General features: G+C 51.3%; 1 protein-coding gene across 2 annotated transcripts in view; it reads right to left on the bottom strand.

The window, feature by feature from the left end:
- Positions 1-14,410, bottom strand: part of LOC122384298 (phosphatidylinositol 3-kinase regulatory subunit alpha-like) — a 151,731-nt gene that overhangs the window by 132,603 nt on the left and 4,718 nt on the right. For both annotated transcript variants that reach the window (XM_043371574.1, XM_043371575.1), the window contains exon 3: positions 13,197-13,358. In XM_043371574.1, coding sequence (XP_043227509.1) covers positions 13,197-13,358 — 162 coding nt within the window. The remainder of the gene's footprint in view (positions 1-13,196; positions 13,359-14,410) is intronic.

A 14,410-nucleotide genomic window follows, 5' to 3' on the forward strand; every position in this document is an offset into this window, starting at 1 on the left:
GAGGTCAGCAAAGGTCACGTGGCCCAAATTTGCACAGCAGATTGTGGCCCACCCAGTAGAGCTAGAGCGCTAAAAATGGCACCAATCGACTCGCCAGCATCTAATATTACTTTCCCAACACTCATTTGACCTCTCAAGGTTATGCGATGACCTAAAGTCATTTGTGGGCTATGTCGAAAATACACTTGCACAGCAGTATTCGAGTAGAGGGATTGACCGAATTCCAAATCAAAGCACATCATCGGGTAGCCCGTAGGCCGTAGTAACTTTCATTAAAAACCGCTTTTCGATATGTGACCCCGTTTGACCTCGGTAGGTCAAAATGTGCAAATAAACGACACTCAATACGTCGCAGCCCGGATTCAGCCCAGATTCGGGACAGCTCCGATCAAGCTGAAACTCGCACACAATGTAGGACATGACATGTCCAATCCACAGTCCAAGTCATTCGGTGGCACTCCTAGCCGTTTGACCTACAGAGGTCAGCAAAGGTCACGTGGCCCAAATTTGCACAGCAGATTGTGGCCCACCCAGTAGAGCTAGAGCGCCAAAAATGGCACCAATCGACTTGCCAGCATCTAATCTCACTTTCCCAAAACTCATTTGGACTCTCAAGGTCATGCGATGACCTAAGGTCATTTGTGGGCTATGTCGAAAATACACTTGCACAGCAGTTTTCGAGTAGAGGGATTGACCGAATTCCAAATCAAAGCACATCATCGGGTAGCCCATAGGCCGTAGTAACTTTCCCTAAAAACCGCTTTTTGATATGTGACCCCGTTTGACCTCGGTAGGTCAAAATGTGGAAATAAACGACACTCAATACGTCGCAGCCCGGATTCAGCCCAGATTCGGGACACCTCCGATCAAGCTGAAACTCGCACACAATGTAGGCCATGACATGTCCAATCCACAGTCCTAGTAATTCGGTGGCACTCCTAGCCGTTTGACCTACAGAGGTCAGCAAAGGTCACGTGGCCCAAATTTGCACAGCAGATTGTGGCCCACCCAGTAGAGCTAGAGCGCTAAAAATGGCTTCAATCGACTCGCCAGCATCCAATCTTACTTTCCCAACACTCATTTGAACTCTCAAGGTCATGCGATGACCTAAGGTCATTTGTGGGCTATGTCGAAAATACACTTGCACAGCAGTTTTCAAATAGAGGGATTGACCGAATTCCAAATCAAAGCACATCATCGGGTAGCCCAAAAACCGTAGTAACTTTCCTTAAAAACCGCTTTTCGATATGTGACCCCATTTGACCTCGGTAGGTCAAAATGTGCAAATAAACGACACTCAATACGTCGCAGCCCGGATTCAGCCCAGATTCGGGACACCTCCGATCAAGCTGAAACTCGCACACAATGTAGGCCATGACATGTCCAATCCACAGTCCAAGTCATTCGGTGGCACTCCTAGCCGTTTGACCTACAGAGGTCAGCAAAGGTCACGTGGCCCAAAGTTGCACAGCAGATTGTGGCCCACCCAGCAGAGCTAGAGCGCTAACAATGGCACCAATCGACTCGCCAGCATCTAATCTTACTTTGCCAACACTCATTTGACCTCTCAAGGTCATGCGATGACCTAAGGTCATTTGTGGGCTATGTCGAAAATACACTTGCACAGCAGTTTTCGAGTAGAGGGATTGACCGAATTCCAAATCAAAGCACATCATCGGGTAGCCCATAGGCCGTAGTAACTTTCCTTAAAAACCGCTTTTCGATATGTGACCCCGTTTGACCTCGGTAGGTCAAAATGTGCAAATAAAAGACACTTGGGCTGCGACGTATGGAGTGTCGTTTATTTGCACATTTTGACCTGCCGACGTCAAACGGGGTCACATATCGAAAAGCGGTTTTTAAGGAAAGTTACTACGGGCTATGGGCTACCCGATGATGTGCTTTGATTTGGAATTCGGTCAATCCCTCTACACGAAAACTGCTGTGCAAGTGTATTTTCGACATAGCCCACAAATGACCTTAGGTCATCGCATGACCTTGAGAGGTCAAATGAGTGTTGGGAAAGTAAGATTAGATGCTGGCGAGTCGATTGGTGCCATTTTTAGCGCTCTAGCTCTACTGGGTGGGCCACAATCTGCTGTGCAAATTTGGGCCACGTGACCTTTGCTGACCTCTGTAGGTCAAACGGCTGGGAGTGCCACCAAATGTCTTGGACTGTGGATTGGGCATGTCATGGCCTACAATGTGTGCGAGGTTCAGCTTGATCGGAGGTGTCCCGAATCTGGGCTGAATCCGGGCTGCGACGTGGGCTGCGAGTGTCGTTTATTTGCGCATTTTGACCTGCCGAGGTCAAACGGGGTCATATATCGAAAAGCGGTTTTTAAGGAAAGTTACTACGGCCTATGGGCTACCCGATGATGTGCTTTGATTTGGAATTCGGTCAATCCCTCTACTCGAAAACTGCTGTGCAAGTGTATTTTCGACATAGCCTACAAATGACCTTAGGTCATCGCATGACCTCGAGAGGTCAAATAAGTGCTGGGAAAGTAAGATTAGATGCTGGCGAGTCGATTGGTGCCATTTTTAGCGCTCTAGCTCTACTGGGTGGGCCACAATCTGTTGTGCAAATTTGGGCCACGTGACTTTTGCTGACCTCTGTAGGTCAAACGGCTGGGAGTGCCACCAAATGAATCGGACTGTGGATTGGGCATGTCATGGCCTACATTGTGTGCGAGTTTCAGCTTGATCGGAGGTGTCCCGAATCTGGGCTGAATCCGGGCTGCGACGTATGGAGTGTCGTTTATTTGCGCATTTTGACCTGCCGAGGTCAAACGGGGTCACATATCGAAAAGCGGTATTTAAGGAAAGTTACTACGACCTATGGGCTACCCGATGATGTGCTTTGATTTGGAATTCGGTCAATCCCTCTACTCGAAAACTGCTGTGCAAGTGTATTTTCGACATAGCCCACAAATGACCTTAGGTCATCGCATGACCTTGAGAGGTCAAATGAGTGCTGGGAAAGTAAGATTAGATGCTGGCGAGTCGATTGGTGCCATTTTTAGCGCTCTAGCTCTACTGGGTGGGCCACAATCTGCTGCGCAAATTTGGGCCACGTGACCTTTGCTGACCTCTTTAGGTCATACGGCTGGGAGTGCCACCGAATGACGTGGACTGTGGATTGAGCATGTCATGGCCTACATTGTGTGCGAGTTTCAGCTTGATCGGAGGTGTCCCGAATCTGGGCTGAATCCGGGCTGCGACGTATGGAGTGTCGTTAATTTGCGCATTTTGACCTGCCGAGGTCAAACGGGGTCACATATCGAAAAGCGGTTTTTAAGGAAAGTTACTACGGCCTATTGGCTACCCGATGATGTGCTTTGATTTGGAATTTGGTCAATTCCTCTACTCGAAAACTGCTGTGCAAATGTATTTTCGACATAGCCCACAAATGACCTTAGGTCATCGCATGACCTTGAGAGGTCAAATGAGTGCTGAGAAAGTAAGATTAGATGCTGGCGAGTCGATTGGTGCCATTTTTAGCGCTCTAGCTCTACTGGGTGGGCCACAATCTGCTGTGCAAATTTGGGCAACGTGACCTTTGCTGACCTCTGTAGGTCAAACGGCTGGGAGTGCCACCGAATGACTTTGACTGTGGATTGGGCATGTCATGGCCTACATTATGTGCGAGTTTCAGCTTGATCGGAGGTGTCCCGAATCTTGGCTGAATCCGGGCTGCGACGTATGGAGTGTCGTTTATTTGCGCATTTTGACCTGCCGAGGTCAAACGGGGTCACATATCGAAAAGCGGTTTTTAAGGAAAGTTACTACGGCCTATGGGCTACCCGATGATGTGCTTTGATTTGGAATTCGGTCAATCCCTCTACTCGAAAACTGCTGTGCAAGTGTATTTTCGACATAGCCCACAAATGACCTTAGGTCATCGCATGACCTTGAGAGGTCAAATGAGTGTTGGGAAAGTAAGATTTGATGCTGGCGAGTCGATTGGTGCCATTTTTAGCGCTCTAACTCTACTGGGTGGGCCACAATCTGCTGTGCAAATTTGGGTTATGTGACCTTTGCTGACCTCTGTAGGTCAAACGGCTGGGAGTGCCACCGAATGACTTGGACTGTGGATTAGGCATGTCATGGCCTACATTGTGTGCGAGTTTCAGCTTGATCGGAGGTGTCCTGAATCTGGGCTGAATCCGGGCTGCGACGTATGGAGTGTCGTTTATTTGCGCATTGTGACCTGCCGAGGTCAAACGGGGTCACATATCGAAAAGCGGTTTTTAAGGAAAGTTACTACGGCCTATGGGCTACCCGATGATGTGCTTTGATTTGGAATTCGGTCAATCCCTCTACTCGAAAACTGCTGTGCAAGTGTATTTTCGACATAGCCCACAAATGACCTTAGGTCATGTCATGACCTTGAGAGGTCAAATGAGTGTTGGGAAAGTAAGATTAGATGCTGGCGAGTCGATTGGTGCCATTTTTAGCGCTCTAGCTCTACTGGGTGGGCCACAATCTGCTGTGCAAATTTGGGCCACGTGACCTTTGCTGACCTCTGTAGGTCAAACGGCTGGGAGTGCCACCGAACGACTTGGACTGTGGATTGGGCATATCATGGCCTAAATTGTGTGCCAGTTTCAGCTTGATCGGAGGTGTCCCGAATCTTGGCTGAATCCGGGTTGCGACGTATGGAGTGTCGTTTATTTGCGCATTTTGACCTGCCGAGGTCAAACGGGGTCACATATCGAAAAGCGGTTTTTAAGGAAAGTTACTACGGCCTATGGGCTACCCGATGATATGCTTTGATTTGGAATTCGGTCAATCCCTCTACTCGAAAACTGCTGTGCAAGTGTATTTTCGACATAGCCCACAAATGACCTTAGGTCATCGCATGACCTTTAGAGGTCAAATGAGTGCTGGGAAAGTAAGATTGGATGCTGGCGAGTCAATTGGTGCCATTTTTAGCGCTCTAGCTCTACTGGGTGGGCCACAATCTGCTGTGCAAATTTGGGCCACGTGACCTTTGCTGACCTCTGTAGGTCAAACGGCTGGGAGTGCCACCGAATGACTCGGACTGTGGATTGGGCATGTCATGGCCTGCATTGTGTGCGAGTTTCAGCTTGATCGGAGGTGTCCCGAATCTGGGCTGAATCCGGGCTGCGACGTATGGAGTGTCGTTTATTTGCGCATTTTGACCTGCCGAGGTCAAACGGGGTCACATATCGAAAAGCGGTTTTTAAGGAAAGTTACTACGGCCTATGGGCTACCCGATGATGTGCTTTGATTTGGAATTCGGTCAATCCCTCTACTCGAAAACTGCTGTGCAATTGTATTTTCGACATAGCCCACAAATGACCTTAGGTCATCGCATGACCTTGAGAGGTCAAATGAGTGTTGGGAAAGTAAGATTTGATGCTGGCGAGTCGATTGGTGCCATTTTTAGCGCTCTAACTCTACTGGGTGGGCCACAATCTGCTGTGCAAATTTGGGCCATGTGACCTTTGCTGACCTCTGTAGGTCAAACGGCTGGGAGTGCCACCGAATGACTTGGACTGTGGATTGGGCATGTCATGGCCTACATTGTGTGCGAGTTTCAGCTTGATTGGAGGTGTCCCGAATCTGGGCTAAATCCGGGCTGCGACGTATGGAGTGTCGTTTATTTGCGCATTTTGACCTGCCGAGGTCAAACGGGGTCACATATCGAAAAGCGGTTTTTAAGGAAAGTTACTACGGCCTATGGGCTACCCGATGATGTGCTTTGATTTGGAATTCTGTCAATCCCTCTACTCGAAAAATGCTGTGCAAGTGTATTTTCGACATAGCCCACAAATGACCTTAGGTCATCGCATGACCTTGAGAGGTCAAATGAGTCTTGGGAAAGTAAGATTAGATGCTGGCGAGTCGATTGGTGCCATTTTTAGCGCTCTAACTCTACTGGGTGGGCCACAATCTGCTGTGCAAATTTGGGCCACGTGACCTTTGCTGACCTCTGTAGGTCAAACTCCTGGGAGTGCCACCGAATGACTTGGACTGTGGATTGGGCATGTCATGGCCTACATTGTATGCGAGTTTCAGCTTGATCGGAGGTGTCCCGAATCTGGGCTGAATCCGGGCTGCGACGTATGGAGTGTCGTTTATTTGCGCATTTTGACCTGCCGAGGTCAAACGGGTCACATATCGAAAAGCGGTTTTAAAGGAAAGTTACTACGGCCTATGGGCTACCCGATGATGTGCTTTGATTTGGAATTCGGTCAATCCCTCTACTCGAAAACTGCTGTGCAAGTGTATTTTCGACATAGCCCACAAATGACCTTAGGTCATCGCATGACCTTGAGAGGTCAAATGAGTGCTGGGAAAGTAAGATTAGATGCTGGCGAGTCGATTGGTGCCATTTTTAGCGCTCTAGCTCTACTGGGTGGGCCACAATCTGCTGTGCAAATTTGGGCCACGTGACCTTTGCTGACCTCTGTAGGTCAAACGGCTGGGAGTGCCACCAAATAACTTGGACTGTGGATTGGGCATGTCATGGCCTACATTGTGTGCGAGTTTCAGCTTGATCGGAGGTGTCCCGAATCTGGGCTGAATCCGGGCTGCGACGTATGGAGTGTCGTTTATTTGCGCATTTTGACCTGCCGAGGTCAAACGGGGTCACATATCGAAAAGCGGTTTTTAAGGAAAGTTACTACGGCCTATGGGCTACCCGATGATGTGCTTTGATTTGGAATTCGGTCAATCCCTCTACTCGAAAACTGCTGTGCAAGTGTATTTTCGACATAGCCCACAAATGACCTTAGGTCATCGCATGACCTTGAGAGGTCAAATGAGTTTGGGGAAAGTAAGATTAGATGCTGGCGAGTCGATTGGTGCCATTTTTAGCGCTCTAACTCTACTGGGTGGGCCACAATCTGCTGTGCAAATTTTGGCCACGTGACCTTTGCTGACCTCTGTAGGTCAAACGGCTGGGAGTGCCACCGAATGATTTGGACTGTGGATTGGGCATGTCATGACCTACATTGTGTGCGAGTTTCAGCTTGATCGGAGGTGTCCCGAATCTGGGCTGAATCCGGGCTGCGACGTATGGAGTGTCGTTTATTTACGCATTTTGACCTGCCGAGGTCAAACGGGGTCACATATCGAAAAGCGGTTTTCAAGGAAAGTTACTACGGCCTATGGGCTACCCGATGATGTGCTTTGATTTGGAATTCAGTCAATCCCTCTACTCGAAAACTGCTGTGCAAGTGTATTTTCGACATAGCCCACAAATGACCTTAGGTCATCGCATGACCTTGAGAGGTCAAATGAGTGCTGTGAAAGTAAGATTAGATGCTGGCGAGTCGATTGGTGCCATTTTTAGCGCTCTAGCTCTACTGGGTGGGCCACAATCTGCTGTGCAAATTTGGGCCACGTGACCTTTGCTGACCTCTGTAGGTCAAACGGCTGGGAGTGCCACCGAATGACTTGGACTGTGGATTGGGCATGTCATGTCCTACATTGTGTGCGAGTTTCAGCTTGATCGGAGGTGTCCCGAATCTGGGCTGAATCCGGGCTGAATCTGTGCTGAATATGGGCTGTCTTGACGGACATCTCAAACTCCACCCCTAACCCCCCTCCCTCACCCCTTCGACCCTCCCCCTACCCCCGGGCGCCAGCCGGCAGCCGCCAAACTCGACCGTAAACGTCAGCGGCGGCAATAAACGGTTCAAAACGGCACAAAACCGCCACCAAAAGCCAGCAAACTTTCAAAGCGAAAAGCAGACGCTTGGTAGAAGGTTTCCATTCAGCTGCCAGCATCAGCAGCTTAGCTGTCAACACGAAACGGCACGCACGAAAACATCACGGAAATTATACTGAGTGCACGCCGCCAGCAACATCAGGTATTTCCAGACCCGGATATTCGTACATCTAATCCAGCTCGCCGATCCATTACAGGCAGCCCCTCTGCAGTCTCCAATATAGACCGTCTCTCGCCAGTGCCACCGGCGACCCATCACTCCATTCCAAACGACCAGCCATCGGCAAAACGACACCGATTGTCCAATAAAACACCCCAACATAGACGCCCTGTTGCTGGGCGCGAGCGGCAATCAAGACGAGGGTGCCAAATAAGACAGCCTCTCCAATCCGGGCGCCGCGCGGGGGAGGGTGTTCTCCTCGGAGCCCGCGGGCGTCGAGCGGCTTTGCAACTTGATGACAGGCAGGTCGTCAACCCCTGGTGTGCCGGGACGGGGCGGGGCGGGCCATGGCCGGTTTGGCAGCGGCGGGTCGCCGCGCCGCGCCGCCTCGTCAGCGCCGGGCGGGTCGCTGTTGTGGCTGCGCCCGGTGCGGGCGGGGGCGGCGGCCGCGCGGCGTGCTGACCGGCCGTGCTGACGGGCGTGCTGACAGCACGTCTGGCCACCCGGCGGAGACGCACTGCAGGTCAGGCCCACGCCCGGAGAGGCCGGCGCGGACCCGGCAGTGACCGAGCGTCGGGCATACCACGGCGATCCAGAGTAGCTGCACCGCCCCCCCCCCCCTCCCCGGCCCCATCCTGCCCGCGACCCCGCTCCGCCCCACCCTACCTCGACTCGAGAACCCACGAGCACATTCAGCGCTCCCAGCCCTTTCACAACTCGCATCAATGGAATATATCCAGAAGGTCAATCACCACACTGCGAACTGCGATTCATCATCGCTCACACATCGCTTACCGAAAACCTCGCATCGGTAAGCACTCGAGCAACAATTGGTGAGTGATTGACGCCAGCTCGACAGCTACGTTTGACAGGGGCTTAGGAACATCTCTGGGGCTTCCAAGGGGTCGCTCGAGTCAGGTCATGGGAACGGCTAAAGGGGACAGAGGAGAATGCCAATGAAAGTGGACTGAGAGGGACCTCGGAGGATCGTAGGCAGCAGCGACGCCATTCGATGCTCGCAGACAAGAGTAAGGACACGATGTGAGTGGCAGTGCACCAGGCGACGGCAAGGCCTCGCCTCCAGTGTTCAGGCAAGTGTCCAGTCCAGTCCAGTGTCCAGGCAAGGCTCCAGTGTTCCCTGACGTTAGAACGATTCACAGCTACCAGCGTAAGTCCAAGCAGCTGAAGAAAGGTGACATTCATATTGCGGAAAGGGTCATGGCAGTGTTCGAGAATGAGCATTACATGTTCTTCCGGGTTCTGTAGATAATAATTCCGCTGCAAATTCCAACAATATCAAATGTGATTGTTCTGGCCCCCTGACAAGGCTTCCTTGGAAAAGACCCTGGTTGCACGTCAGAATATGACTTCAAACTCTGTCCACTTGTGGACAGTTTTCTCCACACCCCACCCGTCACCCATTTGACTACCTGTTCAGAAAAAAGTGTCAGAAAACATCCAACTTCACACCCAGCATGTATCAGCACTTACTGACCAATGTATACATAAGACACTTTTCAGTATACACATTACAAAACACATTTTCGCGCCAATGTTCAGTCGGCACCTTTGTCAGTTCACACCCTGTCGGGCCTCCAGTAACAGACCCGGGCGGGGGGGGAGGGAGGTAGCCACTAATGCTTATACGAACGACCAGCGAACACCGGACATGACCGCCAGTTGACCTTTTCACCCCCGGCCACCCGACCACACCCCCAGTATGCGAGTGGGAGGCATCGCCGTATACATAAGCAAAGTCGGCTCTTGGCAACGGGGATTTATGTCATGTGGAGGAGACTCTTGGTCAAGGCGAAGTCGTCGATTTTTCTTCAAATGTCACCGCTATTAATAATCCATGATTTCTGGCCACCGCGAGAATGTCAAAGCTAAAATGTCAACGATGTTTGATGCGATGTTGTGAGTGGTGGACCGATTTATTACGGAGCGAGCGAAGCGAGCGAAGTCTTTCCTTAGATTAACGGAAATTTCTGAGTATGAGCGGCCGGCCGGCCGGCCGGCCGGCCGTGCGGACGCTTTTGCGAGGCTTATATCTCAGCAACCACTTGACCGATTTACACGCGGTAATTTTTGTAGGGTAGCTTCATTCCTTCTACCAAGTATTGGACTATTCCCGATGCATATAGGTGACCCCTTATGCACGTGCCACGTGCAAAACGAAGAGGTGTCAGTTTTGTAATTGTTGCAATATCTCGGTAACTACTTGGCCGATTGCGCTGAAAGTTGGCATGTAGGTAGGCACCCACTAGGCACTGCATATCCATGTGCCAGAGTTGGGGTGCTGCTGCACGTGCGCACGTGCAGGGGTCGTTTCCAGATCTCGAGAACGGCTGGACCGATGGCGCTCAAATTTGGTACACGGTTAGGGACCAGTTAGTAGGGTGCCGTGCACAAGTCAGTTGGGACCCATTTTGCACGTGCGCACGTGCAGGGTGCCGCTCCCAGATCTCGAGAACGGCTGGGCCGATTGTGCTCAAATTTGGCACATCGCTAGAAACCGGTCAGTAGGGTGCCGTGCACAAGTCAGTTGGTTGGCACAAACCCCCTCGAAATTTCGCACGTGCAAGACTCACCCCCTCGCTCGCTCCGTTAGTCGCCCCAAAAGGCGCTATACTGGTTTACTGTATTTATTTAAGCTCTTGCGGCTCATGTGCAACAAAACAGCCATTGTTTGTGAAAATAATCAAGAACAGCCTAGCATGGATCATGGAACTGTATTCAGGTATCTTTGCTGTCCTTGTGACATTAATGATATCAGCCCACAAAAGAAGGCTTCTTCCACTTCTTTTCTACCCAAAGCCATAATGAAAGATTCTCAGTACCTACTGGCCAACCACAGAAAAAAAAAAACGAAGCACCACCGCTCCCAAAGAGCAAGCACATACGTCACATGGCTTCGAGAATGCTCACTATCAGGATCCTATATTGCCTGGAGGCACTGATACCCCAACAGGGACTGGCACAGGAACAGAGGAGGGACGGGGAGGGGGGGGGGGGGGTTCTCAGAACCGGGCTGGTCGTCCACACGGTAACAGGATTGCGCCGGCTCCTAGAAGTGGACCAGAACATAAACTAATAAAATGGCGTGTAATACCATGTCACGGACTGGGCGGGCGGCAACAGGGCTGCAGCTGCACCCAAAGTGCACATAGAGACAGGCCTGAAATATGGCGAACTAAAGCCAGAAAAGGTTCAACCGCAAAAAGTTTCTTGCACACCAGGGACCACTCGATTAGTTGATTAAAGACAAAGTTACGTCAATGGCGGCCTTCATCCACTTGCGCGACTCGTGCGATATGTAATGCCTATGCCATAATAGCGTCCTGAAACATCAGCACCAGCAGCCATTGCATGACAGCACCACCCACCAGCAGCTCCATAACCCGACGCACCAGCACCAGAAGGCAGCACCAGCAGTCGGCACCACCGTCACCCCCCTCCTGGGACCGTGTGGCAGTTGGTTCTCGGAAGCCCGGCACCAGGAAGGGAGGGTAGACTGAGTGGCACCGTCCGGGCCAAACCGGCTCCGGCCACCGCCGGCGCCGCGCGCCCCGGAGAGCGCTGCTCTGAGTACAGAGCTGCGGCGGAGGGATGGTGCTGCTAGAGATTAGAGGATGGATTAAAAAAACTGGCTGAGGCTGGTAGATAGGGGAAGCCACGTAAAAATAATTTTTTTTTAGTGAAATTTCCGATACTCATTGAAGAGCGGCTTTTCCCTACGAGCAGTGCCGATTCTTCATCATGAAATTGTTTTAGTTCTCCACTTACCTTGTTGCCTATTCGTGTAAGAAGTTACGTCTTTTTATCTGATCAGTGACCAGCTTACAAAGCTCACAATGTCTAGTCACAGGGACCAGTAACTCACATCTGATGTTGATCATCAACAAACTATCAACATTCAACTGCATCTCCCTTCAGCTGTTTCTTCCATCAATTCTAGATCATAGAACGGAGCAGACTCGATCAAACCGCACACCCATCGGATCCGGGTGCCGTATAGGCCGGATCCAGCGCAGACCAAAGCCAAAGGAATGCACGATCTTAGACCAGATGATCAAATGGATAGCATTCGTCTGATGGAGTTCGATACGGCCGTGGCGGTTGCAGCCTTAGTTGCAGCCTCCGCCTTTTCTCCCGCACCTGAGGCTCAACTTTATAAAGGGCGTGCTATTCTGTTCACGGCATTTGGTAGCATTTATATTTTATCATGATTCCAGTGTTGGCAAATGGGTATCCGAATCAACTTAACGATTCTTGCTACCGTAAATACATGATGGATGAAAATGCGTAAAACCATTCTGCATTTAATAGCAGCTTTCTACAGTTGGACTTCAGCCAGTGCTACCAAATTCATTATATGACATTTATAAGAATGGGCACTGGAGTCAATATGTGGGCAGATTGAACCAACCTTCCACGTTTTAGAAGCTAAGAAAGACAGTCTTTCCACAGCCCTGAGCCCAAGCCCCCGCGTTGTCTCCAGCACACAGGGGCACCCGGTCGCTGGGTGCCAGATCTCATGGTATTCATCAGATAACTCGAACCCGGTAAACAAATGACGAACGACAGGCTGAGCAGCACCCGTCTGGCAGAGCATGTGGTGTTCACGTGAGGTCCGCCACTGGGTAAATAGACGGGCCCAGGTCACCACTGCATCGCCCCCCCCCCCCTACCCCCGCCAGCTACCCTGGGGTCTGACCCCCTCCCCCTCCCCCCATCCTGCCCACGATCACTGCGGGATTAAACACATGATCCAGAGCTGTTGAAAATTGGGTAGATGCGTCAGCAGAAGCCCGCTGTTTGTTCACGTAGTGGATTATTGATATAAAACAGGCATTGCAGACACGTCCTGTCACTGATCAGGAAATGCTCTGCGTGATGCTCTCTGAATCGGAGAAATGAGGTACGCAAGGTATAATAAACGTTTGACAGGTAGCACGTACATACCAACAGATATGTCCGTAGAAAAGTCCGGGAGCTTATTGACCGGGATCTACCCTAGAACTAATAATCGCGTCGACTCAGACAGTCGGCAAAGCTGGCGTGGCTGTTGCAGTGATATTGGCTTAACAGCCCCATAGGTGATATTGTGTCGTACTGATGATGATGTGGGAATACTAGCATCCAGAAATGACAGGCGACGAGAGAATCTGACCTTTGGTGAGCCTACCTGTCAATGTGTCCCCACCTGACCTTGTTTGACCCTGGCTAACCCATGGTGACCCTTTCTGACCCCCGTGACCCTGTCTGACCCCTTGTGGCCTTGGTGACACCTTTGAACCCTCGTGACCCTGTGTGACCCCTGTGACTGACCTTTGAGCGGCGACCCGACGTATCCCGAGTCATTGTTGAGCTCCCGACACTCGTCCGGCTGGATGGGCGCCGGCCGGCCCCGGCCCCCGCTCCAGCGGCCGCGAGGGGGTCCGTGGATCAGTCCAGACACCTCCGCCTCGTCCATGACGTGCACGTGAGAGCCTGGAGGGCAGAGAAAGGTGGAGAGGGAAATGTTGGTTTCATGGCAGTCACCACAAAGAGGTAAACGTGAGTTTTACGTGGTACTGTGCGAAGCTCATCATGTCTGAAATTGTTTTATAAAATATTTAAATAATCCATGTGTACAAAAAATGCTTCCAATGTGGTCGTTCGCCCAATAGATTCATGCTGTGGGATCACTCTCCCAGACGCACGAAAAAGAAGTGTCAGCATACGCCGCAAAAAAAGCCATACGCCGCAAAAAAAGCTCCCACACGCGTATCTCACGCGGAGTCACTCCTCGCCAGGCGAGCGAGCAGAGTCCGGATTTAGCACCCGGCCCGGAATCTGCCCCCCCCCCCCCTCCCGTCCCCTTCCTACAAGTGCGCGCAGCCCGGCTGACCCACATTCGACAAGTTTACAGAGCTGGTAGTTTCAACATTGGTGCTGATAACCGGACGCCGGGGTCGGGCGGTCATAGTGGGTGTCCAACGGGGCTAAAATGCGACTACAGCGCCACCTATGCGTTGTCGAGCTGGTCCGTTACGGGCGCCGTCTGATCATGTGTAGGTGGCGTTGTCATCGCATCAGAGAATAGCAAACTGAGAACGAAAATGCAAGACCTGCCGTTTGAGTCACACAAGGAGGAGTGGCTCTCATAAAATCATTCGCCGGTTGAGCACAAAGCCGATCGTCTACTCAGGATCAGAGTGGTTGTCATGCGGCAGAGGATAGTCTTCCCGGCCCGTCTCCAGGCCAACAACTAAGCCCAGTCTGGATGAAACCGTTACACCCAGCCGCTTTAAAACAGAAATCACGATTCCCGGCAGTCAAGTGAGCATACCATCGCGCCGGATCATGGATCAGTTCTTATCTGGTCTTGAATCCAGTCCCTGGCGTGCTAAGCCTCTCAGCAAGCCGACAATGTTGGTAATCACTCAGTCACGCCGCGGCAGATCAGAGGTAGGCTCAGCACTGTGAGCAAAGGACGGAGGGTAGCCGACAAGGTCATGTGGGAGAACTTGATGCTGGTGCCGGCAGGGGTCAGCACAGTG

The sequence above is a fragment of the Amphibalanus amphitrite genome, unplaced genomic scaffold (genome assembly GCF_019059575.1).
Source record: "Amphibalanus amphitrite isolate SeventyFive unplaced genomic scaffold, NRLGWU_Aamphi_draft 000185F_arrow, whole genome shotgun sequence".
Lineage (NCBI taxonomy): Eukaryota > Metazoa > Arthropoda > Thecostraca > Balanomorpha > Balanidae > Amphibalanus > Amphibalanus amphitrite.